The sequence below is a fragment of the Ictalurus furcatus genome, chromosome 19 (genome assembly GCF_023375685.1).
Source record: "Ictalurus furcatus strain D&B chromosome 19, Billie_1.0, whole genome shotgun sequence".
NCBI lineage: Eukaryota > Metazoa > Chordata > Actinopteri > Siluriformes > Ictaluridae > Ictalurus > Ictalurus furcatus.
In genome coordinates this window covers 20537975-20551961 of record NC_071273.1, presented here as the reverse complement: position 1 = coordinate 20551961, position 13987 = coordinate 20537975, and the positions used below count along the sequence as shown (strand labels likewise).

General features: G+C 38.5%; 1 protein-coding gene across 1 annotated transcript in view; it reads right to left on the bottom strand.

Moving 5' to 3' along the window:
• Positions 1-2124: 2124 nt before the first annotated feature.
• The window catches only part of mpped1 (metallophosphoesterase domain containing 1), a 37231-nt gene continuing 25368 nt past the window's right edge, over positions 2125-13987 (bottom strand). The window contains exons 3-5 of the mRNA XM_053650030.1: positions 7533-7648; positions 6158-6271; positions 2125-2243 (exon numbers count right to left, since the gene is read on the bottom strand). Coding sequence (XP_053506005.1) covers positions 2125-2243; positions 6158-6271; positions 7533-7648 — 349 coding nt within the window. The remainder of the gene's footprint in view (positions 2244-6157; positions 6272-7532; positions 7649-13987) is intronic.

Sequence of the window (13987 nt, the reverse complement as noted above, 5' to 3'; positions counted from 1 at the left end):
GGATGTGCAGAAGTGTGGAAGAGCGAGGTGACCGAATGAAGGAGAGAATATGGTTTGTGCCTGTGTAAATGAGGTTTTCTCAAATAATTGATATGAAATTCAGATCCTTTTGATTGCAACAGAAAGCAGAGAAACGTTTCAATATTACACCATGTCAGAATACGAGCAACGCCTAACAGGCGACATGGGAGCGGATAAGGTTGTTCCTGAAAAGGAAGGATTTTTTTTTTTTTTTTACAATGTTTTCTCAGTATCAAGACTTTTGAGTGTTAAAAAGTAAAACAACAACAAGATCAAGATTCAGCACAAATAATGTACACCACAGCAGATTGTCTTAGAAATATCAGAACAGTATGAAAAATAGAAGACAAAAAAAAAAACAACAAAAAATAACAAACAAAAAAACATACGGTACAATCGTTGAAGGGGCAGGACGAATTAGAAAGCTGGACTTGAAGGAAATGAAGTGCGCATATTCAAAAAGTGCTGTCAAATACACATGGAAGGAATTGAGTAAAATACAAACCGGTGTGCTGTTATAGGAAAATAATCAGTGACGATGAGGTGTGATGCGGCTCGAAACAAAGCATCCTGAAGTGTTTTATTTCTCTTATATGCACCACAGCGATTTATCAACCATTACAATCTTTTACCAATTAAAGAACGACACGTTGTACTTTGAATCTCTTTTCACAGCAGTTACATTCCATGTCCTGAAACGTCCGCAAAACAAGTCATTTCCTCTTAGCGCTTATGTTATAGCAGCTATAAATAGTTGTTCCCTCACCAGCCTCTCTCTCTCTCTCTCTCTCTCTCTTTTCCCCTCTCTCGATGTTAATAAGACAAAATAAACGCAGATTAACTCTGGAGATTCCTTCCATGAATGCTAAATAAATGTCTCCTCAGAAAAAGAAAACTTCACCACATCAATTATACGTCCTTTTATGTAGAGCGTCCATCGTACGAGTCCCTGTGGAAGTCGTTACTATAGAAATGACCAATCAAGATTCAAGAATTCAACAGCACTGTGGTAAAAACAAAAACAAAAACAAAACAATATGGCACACCAATTCAGACTCCAAGCCTTTACATAATCATCCAAATGCTGTTCTCTGTCCTCCTTTTCTTTATTCAAGCTAGGGCCCTACATTTTCTTTCCTGGCCACTCGAAGAGCGTTTTTGACTCGATTCTCTCTCACACATGCTCGTCTGATTCATACACTTATTCATCCATGTTTTTAAAAAAAAAAAAAGACGAAACAAAAGACCACTTTATTTCATTGTAAATATAACAATAACCTTAATCAGACCTGTCAAACACATGAAACTAAACAATGAAAGTAGGAGGAACGTTAAAAAAAAAAAAAAAAAATTTATAGGCGCGATCATGTAGAGCAATGCATTCTCGTTAGACAAAAAGTGCACTTTGAGCATTTTCAGATGAGAAATAGTCAATTAAAATATCTTAATGACATATTTAATAAGCACTTGGCAAAAAAGAAATGTGTTGCTACAAACTCACTCACATCGTACGTTTTACAATAAAACAAATAACAGAAGCATAGAAATGGAGAATTGTTTCTCTTTCTTTTTTTATACAACAGCAACTGTACATTAGATTTTCAGTGTCTGATTTGGAGGTCCTCTCTGTACAGCACTGAAGAACTAGATCGGGAACAACAAGGCTGGAAATGGACACGTCCGTCAGATCAGATCACATCAGATTAGATCCAATCAGCGCACAGGCCTTTCTAACCTTCTCCGATGTGAAGTAATTAAAAGGTCAGATGGGCTTCCAGAGTTTCGCGTCTTACGCAGTCCATATGATGGTTGTCCCGGTGTGTGTCCATCATTAACAAACAAGAGGGATTGTCACAACATTTCAAGTGCAATGAAAGCGTGAGAATCACTCAGTAAATGAGGCAGTAGCAAAGTCAGGATTTGAGAACAGAATATGGCACAAAGACAGATTCAAATCTTCCAGAGTAGCATCTCTCTCTCTCTCTCTCTCTCTCTCTCTCTCTTTCTTTCTCTCTCTCTCTGTAATATGTACACAAAAGAGCACCCAAATACACTTAAAAATGAACCCTGATTTTGGGAAGTGTGGGGCGGGGCTGAGTTCAATCACGAGCTCCTGGGATTGGGCAGGTCAAAGACGATGGGCGGGTTCATGGGCTGAAAGTTGACTGTGCAGGCGGAGGCATTAATAAATGTAGTGGTTCCATCCGTCATCATGCCATAACCTAACAAAACAAACATACACACAGACATAAGCAAGCGAAATACATTAAAGGTATAGTCAGCAATTTCTATAGCCCCTCCCTTCAGTGTTTCCTCATCCGCAACACACATGCTGGACTGTTGTGCTGAGTAAGACTCGGAATTGTGTCATTTTCGACCTCAAGCAACAAAGTGTGTAAAAAAACATGGACGCCAAGCGGATATTATATCTGTATATTGATGGATCTAAGACGAATAAAGTATATACAGTATAACTCATTTAAAAATAAGTAAAGAAGAGCTACTTTGTTTACTGTTGATGTTGTGAGCAGCCATGTTGATTTGATATCATATGCGTATAACTTGGGGTTGAGTAGTTATTCCGAGTTGAGAGTGTGTTTTCTTTTTGTTTCTAGTCCGAGTTAGGAGTTTTATTCGATCAAAGTTCTAGTATGAGACAGAGCTTTCCGAATGGACAAACATGACTGACACACGCCTCCTTGTTGTCATTGGTTGGTTGTTGGTGGTTCACATCATTTGCTTCTTTCACCTGGAGCACTATAGAGAGTTTCTCCACACTATTCTCAAAATGCGATTTAACCCACTGTATAAATTTGAGGGAATCAAAATGAGCGGTCTAAAAGTCACAGTTATTTGTCAGTTTGTTTAGCGAAAATACGACAGCACTGACAGCGTTCGTGTGAGGAATGTAACACGATGGGGTGTGGAGTTATTTTTACCACCCTGAAGCTGATTCATTTCTTATAACGGCATGTCTTGAAGTGTTTTATTCCTCTAGTATCACCACAAATTAATTACAGTTAAAGTTGATCTGACAAATAAACAAAATTCTGTCTACACACACACACACACACACACACACACACACACACACATATATATATATATATATATATATATATATATATATATATATATATGTAATATTATAATGTAATATTATTTCAGATCATGCAGGGCGAATCATATCATGCATGCCAGAATTATGACAACATGACAACTGATATAAAACAAGAAAAAAAAAATCATACAGCTTTGAAAAAAACCCAACTTACTGCATTCATGTGAGTTTACGCATGACTACAGATATTCATGGTTCACGTGTGAGTGACAGACGGTTTATACAGATGACTGGAGAATACGCTGGAGGATGACTGCAGGATGTATGGATCTAATGCTGAGTCTGAACACTGGATCAGAACTGAATCGGATTTGACTTTTTTTTCCAATTCAGTCCACTGAAATACAACAATCAGCCATTACATTAAAACCACTGACAGGTGACGTGTGATGCTCTGGGTAATGTTCTGCTGGGAAACCTAGGATCCTGGCGTTCATGTGGATGCTAATTTGACACGTACCACCTACCTAAACATTGCTGCAGACACTGTAAAAATGTTCAGGAATGGATTGATAAACATGACAAAGAGTTCAAGGTGTTGACCCGGCCTCCAAATTCCCCAGATCTCAATCCGATCCAACATCTGTGGGACGTGCTGGACAAACAAGTCTGATCCATGTCCAACTTACAGGACTTAAAGGATCTGCCGCGAATGTCTTGGTACCAGATACCACAACACACCTTCAGAGGTCTTGTGGAGAAGGGTCAGAGCTGTTTAGGCAGCACAAGGGGGACCTACACAATATTAGGCAGGTGGTTTTAATGTTATGGCTGATCAGTGTATAGTATGTTATGGTGTGAATATGTGTGATATTAACTGACATGGAAAACAAATCATGCTTCTGAAAATAATATATATATTGTAAAGCACCCTGCCAAAACGCTTACCGTGAGACTGTACGAGTGCAGGATGTGTATCAGCGTATACTCAAAGATTTAATATCAGAAGGCATATTAAGAATCAGAAAACTGCTAGTCAGCACCAGTATTCTGAATATGAAAAATTGATGCTAAAAATAAAATAAAAAAATAAAAAAGCGTCAGTGATATACTGGCCCAGAACTTCAGACTAGTATCGGATTAGACTTCAAAACGTTTCCCATCTGATTCGCTGATGGATTTTCTGCAGTGAACGCATGTCATGTTGCAGACGGCTGCTCAGTGACTGATATCGATTGGTATTGCATTAAAGATTAAAAATTGAGCTAGTAAAAAGGTGAAATAAAAGACAGCCAGAGCTCCCCCTCTCCAACTCATTCACAATTCAGTTTTACTCGAACGCTATAAATATTACTGCAGCGGAGAGAACAGCAGAGACACTTGCGCACAGTACAGGCATACACATAAATAATTTATACCCTCCCTTTAGGCATAATTAAGGTCCTTTTTTTACGATTCTTTGTAACATGATTACAAATGAAAGTGAATTCATTTGCCAGAACACACCCTCAGATCACAAATTCATAACATAATAACAAAACAATGAAACCTTTTAACTAAACTACAACTCAAAGTGACAGATTTGACCTTGCCCATTTTCTGCCAGCTTTACTGAAGGACATTTTGAAGCTCGGCGCTAATTCAATTCTGTGTAAATATGGAAATCTGGAGCTTAATGGAGTGTATTTGAGCTCACAGCAGATCAGGCCGAGTAAAATACTGTAGCAGAACCAATAGAAAAATTCCAAACTGGCTGTAGTTCAACGACTCTAGTTTTCAAAACATGAAATATTGCAGCTTTGATCCAATCACGTGCGTTTATGTAAATGATTTGGCTTGAGGTAGCTTATCGAGAAAGCGAGGTTTCACGTACTTTCAGCGATTTTTTTTTAGTTCATTTCCCCTCTCTGCTGTGATTAGTGAAGTGATGATGTGGCTTGTTAAAAAAATCAAAGTCGACAATGAGATCATGTTTAAAGATGATTGGACAGAGTTCAAAACGGCGGTCTCGTCGGTTCAGAGTTTGTGGCGCGAGGCAAAACAGGGTAATGTGAAGCACCACAACAACACTAAACATAAACACATCAAACATAGTTCATGACCTTTTATTTATAGTCGTGAACTTATCCAGAGTCTGCAACGTTTCTAACAACAACCGCAAAGAAAAAATCATAGCAAGCAGGGCGTAAAAACAGAAATTTACCACAAAAATCTGAGCGTATGACGGTAAAGGAGCTTTTTTATTTCCTCTGGTGTTCCTCTGTGCCGAACAACTGTAAGAAACCACTGAGGTAAAAGTTTAGTGTGATATTGTTCTTAATAATATGCAATTACACACTCTTTTTTTTTTTAACCAAACTCAGAGACCACATTCCCGCCCACTTGTTTTTAATTGGCTCACAAGAGCAAGGTCTGTCGAAGTCAAATTACAACTAAAGCGCCATCAGATGCCAATGTGCTTCTTCCATGTCGCATGTCCTTTCCCCTTCAGTGAAGCTGTGAATTTGATTTACTTTTCAGGTGTCACCGGTATCGCCATAGCAATGGGTCAAAATCGTTAACAGCTAAACTGTAGATGTTGGCACTATTGAGGTAAGGAGGTAACCGTTCAATCAGTTAGTTAGTCACTTATCCAGAGTTGTATGTAGTTCCGTCTTCCTAAATTGGGAAAATTCTATTATAATCCTACTCAATTGGGTAGAAAGTCCTAATACAGGTTTACAATTTGTTTTTACCCATTATTTTACCTACACACTGTGAGCATTTGATATTTAACAGTAAACAAACTTTTTTTTTTCTTCCCAAATTTGGTCTCGGTAATTCCCAGCCACGAGCCAGCTCTCTCCAATCATACAACAACTACCAACTGGGTAGGGTGAGGATGTACACGTGCTTCCTCCGAGACATGTCCCCATCTTTTCAAACTGCTGCTCACACTGCATCACGAGGGAGCGTATCGCACCCGGAGGAAAGCGCTATCTGCCCTCTTCCGCATACACGAGCTCACATACACCCACGCTCCGCTAGTGTCGCTGTGAAAGTAACTGAATTTTTACTTTACATGTGGAACTTTACCTTCGTGTATGTGTCCAAAGACATGTAATTTGGGTTGGACTCTTCTCTGCACCGTGTTCAGCAGCTCCATGCAGCCAACACGCTGCATTTTCCTCGGCACCCAGTCTAGAAAACCTGCATTAACATACATCACAGCGTTATTACAGCGAAAACGCTCAGCTTGCTTCCTCAAGACATCAAAATAAATTGCAAATTCTCCATTTTTCAGGTGAAAACAGATGTTTTTAATTTGTTGGGGGTTTTTTACATTTTTTTTTTTACCGTAAATCTTATTCCCGTTAGTCCAAGTACAGACGTAGCTTATGTAATCATTCGTTTCCTGGAATTCTGTTGTTTAATAACGTTGTTCATCTGCTGTTTTTCTCAAAACAACTCATTTTCCAATTTTTGCGATTTGTTCAATAACTTCCGCATAATCTTATTCTTATTATCTTAAAATGATTTGACTTTAAGTGACGTTTTATACATAACTCTGAAATCTAAATTAAATAACGTTGATAAAACGCTACAGGAACGTCAGAGCACTGGGTGTGTTAACAAAAAAAAAAAAAAGAAAGAAAGAAAAGGATTTCTATCATATGCAAAATGTGTTGGATTCAATTATTTTAGTACAAATAAATAAAATAAGGTAAAATAAAGTAAAATAAAAAAAAAATAAAAAAAAAAACTTTTAGGGGATGATACCTGAATAAAAAATGACATTATATTAAAAAAAAAAATAAACATAAATAAAACTAAAAACAAACAAGCAAATAAATAAGTGGCTTGTAGACAGTCTATCCGGATATATTATTCGATTTATGAATACAGTACGTTATGTTTTTAATTCAATTACAAATTTGAATGTAGTATATTTTCTAGTCATCGTATCAAACCTGCTTTAATCTGCACAGGTAAACTCAGTTCATATTTAACACAAATCTCAAGTGATGCAAATGCAGACGGTCTGATTTCCAGTCATTGGTGAATGTATGCATGCACACACGCCTCAGAGCACACACACACACACACATCTCATGAGAATTAAGCCTTTGTCACACACTCCAAAGGCCCAAGGGCTAGGTGTCTTAAAATGCAGCTGTCTTTATAGAGAAACTTTCCCCCCCTCCCATATATATGTATATGCGTGTGTGTGTATGCGTATGTTTTATTGTGTGCAGAGGGATTTGCCGCACTGCGAACAGCGTCTTGATGCTGCATGCTTTAGCAGCCTGCTGTAGCCACTCCATCTGGCAAAGCCCTCAAAGCAAATGTGTGTGCGTCGACGTGTGTGTTTCAGCGGAAACAAACTCGCAGGAGAAAGTCATGAAGAAGTGTGTACCTGTATATATATATATATATATATGTGTGTGTGTGTGTGTGATTAGTGACTCACCCAGAGGAGGGCAGTGTGTGAGCAGAATGTCAGTGGAGTCGGGGATCTGGTTCCACTTGTCCAGCAGCGCTTGCCCTCGAGGAAGATTGAAACCCCAGCCGTAGTACCACGGCTGCCTGCCTCGGGGGAACACAGAGAGAGACATGAGGGGGAAAATATGTTTAATACACAGTGTGTCGATGCAAAACCATCTTAGAGAAGCGTAAATGATATCATCATCCTCTGCTTTATTAATAATATCCACGTCTAGGTCACCGTGATGCTAGTAATGCTGGGTAACGACAACGTGGAGGGGATCGTACAGTAGTTTGCATCAGCTGTTGGTTGTTTTCCTATAACCGCATTCTCTCAGGGTGTTTGATTGCTTTTTTTTACGTCACAGATAAGTAGGTGAACGATAAGTCCGTACCACAGTTATCCTACAGTAGAACATTAGCAGCTTATTAAACGTGTTAATTACAGTATTATTAAAAAGCGTAATAAGTCCGACCGTGTTGCTAAACAAACAACAACGACGACTTGTCAGTGAAATAAAAGACTAGAAGTGGTCGAATAAGAAGAAAGAGAGCAGGAGAGAAATGGTGAGGACAGTTACGAGGCGGCATGAGAGAGAGAAAAAGCCACTTTGAGAAGGCGGAGTTGGAGCTATACGAAGGTTTGATAGCTCTGCCTGTGTGCCATCACTTTGATTGCAGATGCACCAAGCTTGAGTGACGAAGTAGAAATTAACATGTCACTAACAATCTGTCCCGAGATCCATCTTCTTCTTCTTATGTTTCGCTTTATGCGTATGTGTGTGTGTCTGCGTGTGTGTCTCAACGTAGCAGTCTGCTCATAAAAGTTGCTTGGATTTGGTAATTTACAGAAAGCAGTCACTTGAAACGTTTACATTTGGAGAGTGGTGTTTGCTGCATCGGTGTCCAGCGGCAAACGAGCGCTGGTGTTTTATGGAGCTCAGATTTCAGACGGAAACTGTGCTGAGAAATCGTTCATGATATTAAAAAAATACATATAAAAGTACAAAAATATATACAAATTATTCAATTATACAATACACGGTTCTAATAATATCATTTCATTGTTTTCATTATTTCATTTCTTAGTATAGCTCAGAGGTTCAGATGTTGGACGCTGATCCGAAGGTCATGAGAAGGTCAACCACCAGTACCACCAAGATGAGCAAGACCCCCAACCTTCGACTTCAAAGATGTACGAATGAGACGAATGGAAGTTGTCCTGGATAAGGGCGTCTGCCTAATACCTTCAATGTAAACGTGCCAATATTGAAAGATCTTCTCATGTTACCAGGAGCCTCATCATCACAAAATCACACCAGAATAACAACGACAAAACGTTAAAGGAAACCATACAAGGGTTTAACTAGTGAATGGTAGTGACCTGGAAAGCCAGTGCCTTCATGAATTATGCCTTAAAGGGTCATAAATGTCCTGTTCATGAAGACAAACTAATAACTTTAGGATAAAGATTAATAATAATAATAATAATAATAATAATAATAATAATAAGATGCTGATCTTGAACAGTTGCAATAAAACACTTTGAGGCATTCTGTTAATAGAAAATAATCAACATCGGTGTGGTGTAATGTGACCTGAATTTTTCGTTCAAAAGTTTCGTCCAAAAGTGTTTAATTTCTCGTATATCACAGCAATTTGGCAACAATTACATTTTTTTTTTTGGTATTTATTAAAATGCAGCGGTTCTCTGCATCATACTTTCTATCTCTTGATAGTTATGTTTAATGTTGTGGAACCTCTGCGGAACAAGTTTATCTCTCCAGAAGTTAATAAAGCAAAAAAACAAACAAACAAAGCAGCTTGTCCTGTTACCTAAGAAAAAAATGAAAGTGTCGAAAAGCTCAAAGGTTTACTCTGCACTCCCAGAAAGAAACGCTGCTCATCTGTACCGTCCCTTGTCGCTGGGTTTGTATGCTCAAGCCTACATCTTTGTGTGTAATTGGACCTGTAAAGCTTTAAAGTTGCGACTTTTCAAGGTTAAAGATACATACTTAAAGCACAAAACGTGTATCATTGAGAGTCCTGCCTCAGCTATAAGGAAAGGTACAGTTTAGTACCCTTAGTACAGGGTGACTGTTACATAGTGCTGATACTGGAGACTCCTTCCAAAATCTCCTTACAGGAAACCTCACCACATCAACGATTACACACTTAATAAAACACAGCATATAAATCGTTACAACAGAAATGATAACGTGTCAGAACAAGCATATTAATACAAGCAGCTGTAATAGAAAACTAATCAACACCGTTTGACTAATTCAAATGATTTATGCCAGTGGTTCTCAAACTGGGGGGCTGCAACATGGTGCCAGGGGGGGCCACATAGAAGTACTAGAACATTAGGTTTACCTGTACTGTAGGTAAGTTCGGGATTGTCAACAATTGAGCTATGATGTACATAAAAAAAAGAAATCTCCATCCATCCATCCATCCTCTATATCGCTTTATCCTTTTCAGGGTCACGGGGACCCTGGAGCCTATCCTAGGAAGCATGGGGCACAAGGCGGGGTACACCCTGGACAGGGTGCCAATTCATCGCAGGGCACACTCACACACCCATTCATACACTATGGACATTTTGGACATGCCAATCAGCCTACCATGCATGTCTTTGGGCTGGGGGAGGAGACCAGACTACCCGGAGGAAACCCCCGCAGCACGGGGAGAACATGCAAACTCCGCACACACAGGGCCACGGTGGGCATCGAACCCCCGACCCTGGAGGTGTGAGGCGAACCACTAAGCCACCGTGCGCCCCCATAAGAAATATTAATAAATGAAATCAATTATACACAGCACACTAAGACACACACCAGACAGAGACATTGGTTGATATACTAGTGTACAGTGCTGTTAGACACACGCTGATAAAACCTAAGACTATTTAAAATGGATAACCTTTTTACGTTCATCATCCATGAATAACGTTTTTAGATAGAGGACGAAATCTATTAGCTGAGAAACTTAATACAGAGGAGCTGTGTGGAAAAAAAAAACACACGAAATTTCCGAATATTTGACGATTCTAGGGGGCCACAAAGGGATGCACCCTACACAAGGGGGGACCTCACGCTGAAAAAGTTTCAGGACCGCTGATTTATGCAAAGCTTATGAATACACTATAAAGGACAAACGTAGGTGTTCTTTAAATAAAGCGTGAACAAACATCTGAAGCGCTATGAATGTTATTAGAATAATTTACACCTCACGTCTTAAAGCGTACAAAATGGCATTGCATACTAATTCTCATATTTAAATATTCCTGTCTGTATCTGGAAGAGTGTACGTGAAACGGTTAAAGAGTTCGTATCTAGAGTAATAAGTGAAACAAGTCGACTAGTTGAATCCGTATCGGATTCGTCCGAGTCTCCTCGGCAGATGAATGGAGAGAGTAATATTAGTAAGCAGAGAAAAAAACAAAAACAAGCATTGATCAGAAAAACAGAAGTCAGCAAAAACAGAGTGAGTGATTGAGTGAGCGAGGGAGGGGAAGAGAAGCCTTTCCAATATGTTGCATACACAATCCAGGAGGAGATTTCACCAACTAATTTATAAGCAACAGACTGGGAGGGTTGAGTTAATGTGATTTCTACCAGGCCAAAGGGTTATCCTAACACGTATAAATCACTTAAACAACACACCGAGCTGTCAACAAGCACGCAGTTAAAAAAGCTCCTGTGGTTTTCATCATTTGGTTTTTTTTTTTTTATTATTTGTTGAGGTGGGAAAAAAAAAGAGCTCATAACAGCTGTTTTCTTTTGCATGCTGTCTCCTCTGGTAATAGCACAAGCTGTAAAGTGAGGAGAAAATGCAAAATAATAATAATAATAAAATAATTAAAAAAAACAGTCCTAATCTGTATTACATGAGTTTATAAACTACTAAAAAATGTTTGCAACAAGTAACATAGTCTCAACATAGTCTTAAGTTATAATCCATCTTTATACTTTGCATACGTATTCAAAAGAGGGCGGGAAAACGCATCGATTGCGTGCTGTGTGTAAAGATGATGTGTCTTGTGTGGAATGATGACAAAACTGTCATTTGTCATCTCTGTAAACTCTGTAATCTCTGCACTGATATAATTTTACACCAGAAGTGAGCAGCAGTGAAGCGGGAGTTTCGAGTCGGAATTTTTTTTTTTTTTTTTCCACGCTGCTCGAGATTTAAATGAAGATGAATTGACAAAAAAGTAGTATATATTGCACAGAAAAATATATTTGTAGAGTAGTATGTTTCATATACAGTTAATGTTCATGAGTTAATATCATCAAAAAGAAGTTTGTATTAGGCCTATATATTACCAGTTAGATGTTCGGTGATGAAGTAGAAATGCTTTTGTTTGTGGAGAGTGAATGTGAGACCAACAGGAGGTTTTTTACAATTCAGTCAATGTTAATATGAATGAATAACATTCAATAAGTTAATAATCTTACTTTAATCTTCAGAATTTAATTCATGTTAATTAGACTAATGTGTTTTCTGTTGACGAGACCAGTTACTGTGAAACAACTTGCTGAAATGGAGAGAATAAAGTTTTTATTTGCATTTCTTTCAGAATTTTAGAATTAATTATTATTCATTTAAAAGAAGGTATAAAAGGCAGAAGTATCGGTATCGGTTATCGGTATCGGCCGATATCACTCTGAATAATCGGCTGTCGATGTCGGCTGAGAAATTTAGTATCGGTGCGTCTCTAATATTTATATTTTATTCTAACACAGAGGTTAATTAAACAAAAAAATCAGACATTTTTAGATGCATATTCATTCACCTCCAGTACTTGGAAGAACCGAGCTGGCTGCAAGTCCAGCTTCTGTGATATGTCTCTATCAGCTTTGCACATCTGGATCCTGATATTTCTGCCTATTCGTCTTGGCAAAATTGCCCAAACTCTGTCAGACAAGCTAGTGAACAGCAATTTTCAAGTCTTTCCACAGAGTCTTTATCAGATTGAGGTCTGGAATTTTACTGGGACATACTAACTCTAAAGCTCTTGGATTTGAACCGCTCCTGTGTAGCTTTGGCAGTATGCTTTATCTTGTTTGTCCTGCTGGAAGGTGAACTTCTGCCCTGGTCTCAAGACTCTTGCAGGCTGGAACAGGCTTTGTTCTAGGATTGCCCTGTATTTGGCACTTGTGTTTAACCCTGACCAGTTTCCTAGTCCCTGCTGCTAAAAATCTAAGCCGCAACATGATGCTACCACCATCATGTTTCACTGTAGGGATATCAGCAGTGTAGGGTTTCATAACGCTTTGTACCAACGTCAGAAAGTCCAATTTTAGTCTCATCAGAGCAGAGAACCTCAGGTGGACTGTGGGCTATGGTTGACCTGTGAGCAGCTTCTCTCATCTCAAAGCTGTGGATCTCTCTAGTTCCTTCAGAGTAACCTTTGACCTCTTGGTTGCTTCTCTGACTAATCCCTTCTTTACCCAGTCACTGATATTTGTTGGACAACCTCAACTAGATAAAAATTGTGATTGTACCAAATTCTTTCCATTTTTTTTTTCATAATGGATTCATTGGTGCTCTGTGGGATGTTCAAAATTTGGGATATTGTTTATTGCTACTTTTCTAGAACTATGTCCCGTACTTGTTTTGCCCCTTCTTCTTCATGATGTGGTTTGTTTAGGTACATTCTCTAACAAAGAGCACTCTGGGGAACTCAAGGAACATGATTTATTTTATTACTATTTATACTGAGATCATGTGACACTTTAACTGTACACAGGTCAAATCCATTCAACTAATTATCTGACTTCTGATGGAAACTGGATGCCCCAGGGGTAATTTAGGGGTACCAGAGCAACAAGAATTCAAACCTATACACTCAGAAATGTAACGTTTTCCATATTATAGGCTTTTTTGTTTAGATACATAATATAAATTCCCAATTAAGTCCATTTTGGTATCAGGTTGTAATGCTACAAAATGTGACAATGTGAAAGTTCAAGGGGGTTGAATACTTCTGCAAGGGACTGTAGGTGTTGATGTGTTCTTATGGACTAATCCTATCAAGGCATTTGGCTTGAATTTTTAAAAGCGTGGATGGAAGTAAGACACTATAGACTTGTTCAAGCACGAGTGGAAAAACACATTACAAGAAAATCTTGATTTTTTTTTTTTTTTTTAAAGTGCCCATTAATGTTTCAAAGGAATTTTAAATGTAAACTCAGACCATGAGTGAGCTCATTCAGTTTGATTTGAGAACAGAGACAGAGATAAGATGAGGACTGAGGAATACAGATGAGAGAAAAGCGAAGGCTGAGCGGAGAGAGTGAGGGGGGAAAAAAGACATGGAGAAAATATGAAGTACGTGAATATAGTACAGGCTTCAAGGCTAAACACAAGACTGTATTTATCACTATCAGCTCTTGGTGAATCAATTAAAGATGTCGGCGGTACCATGACCAT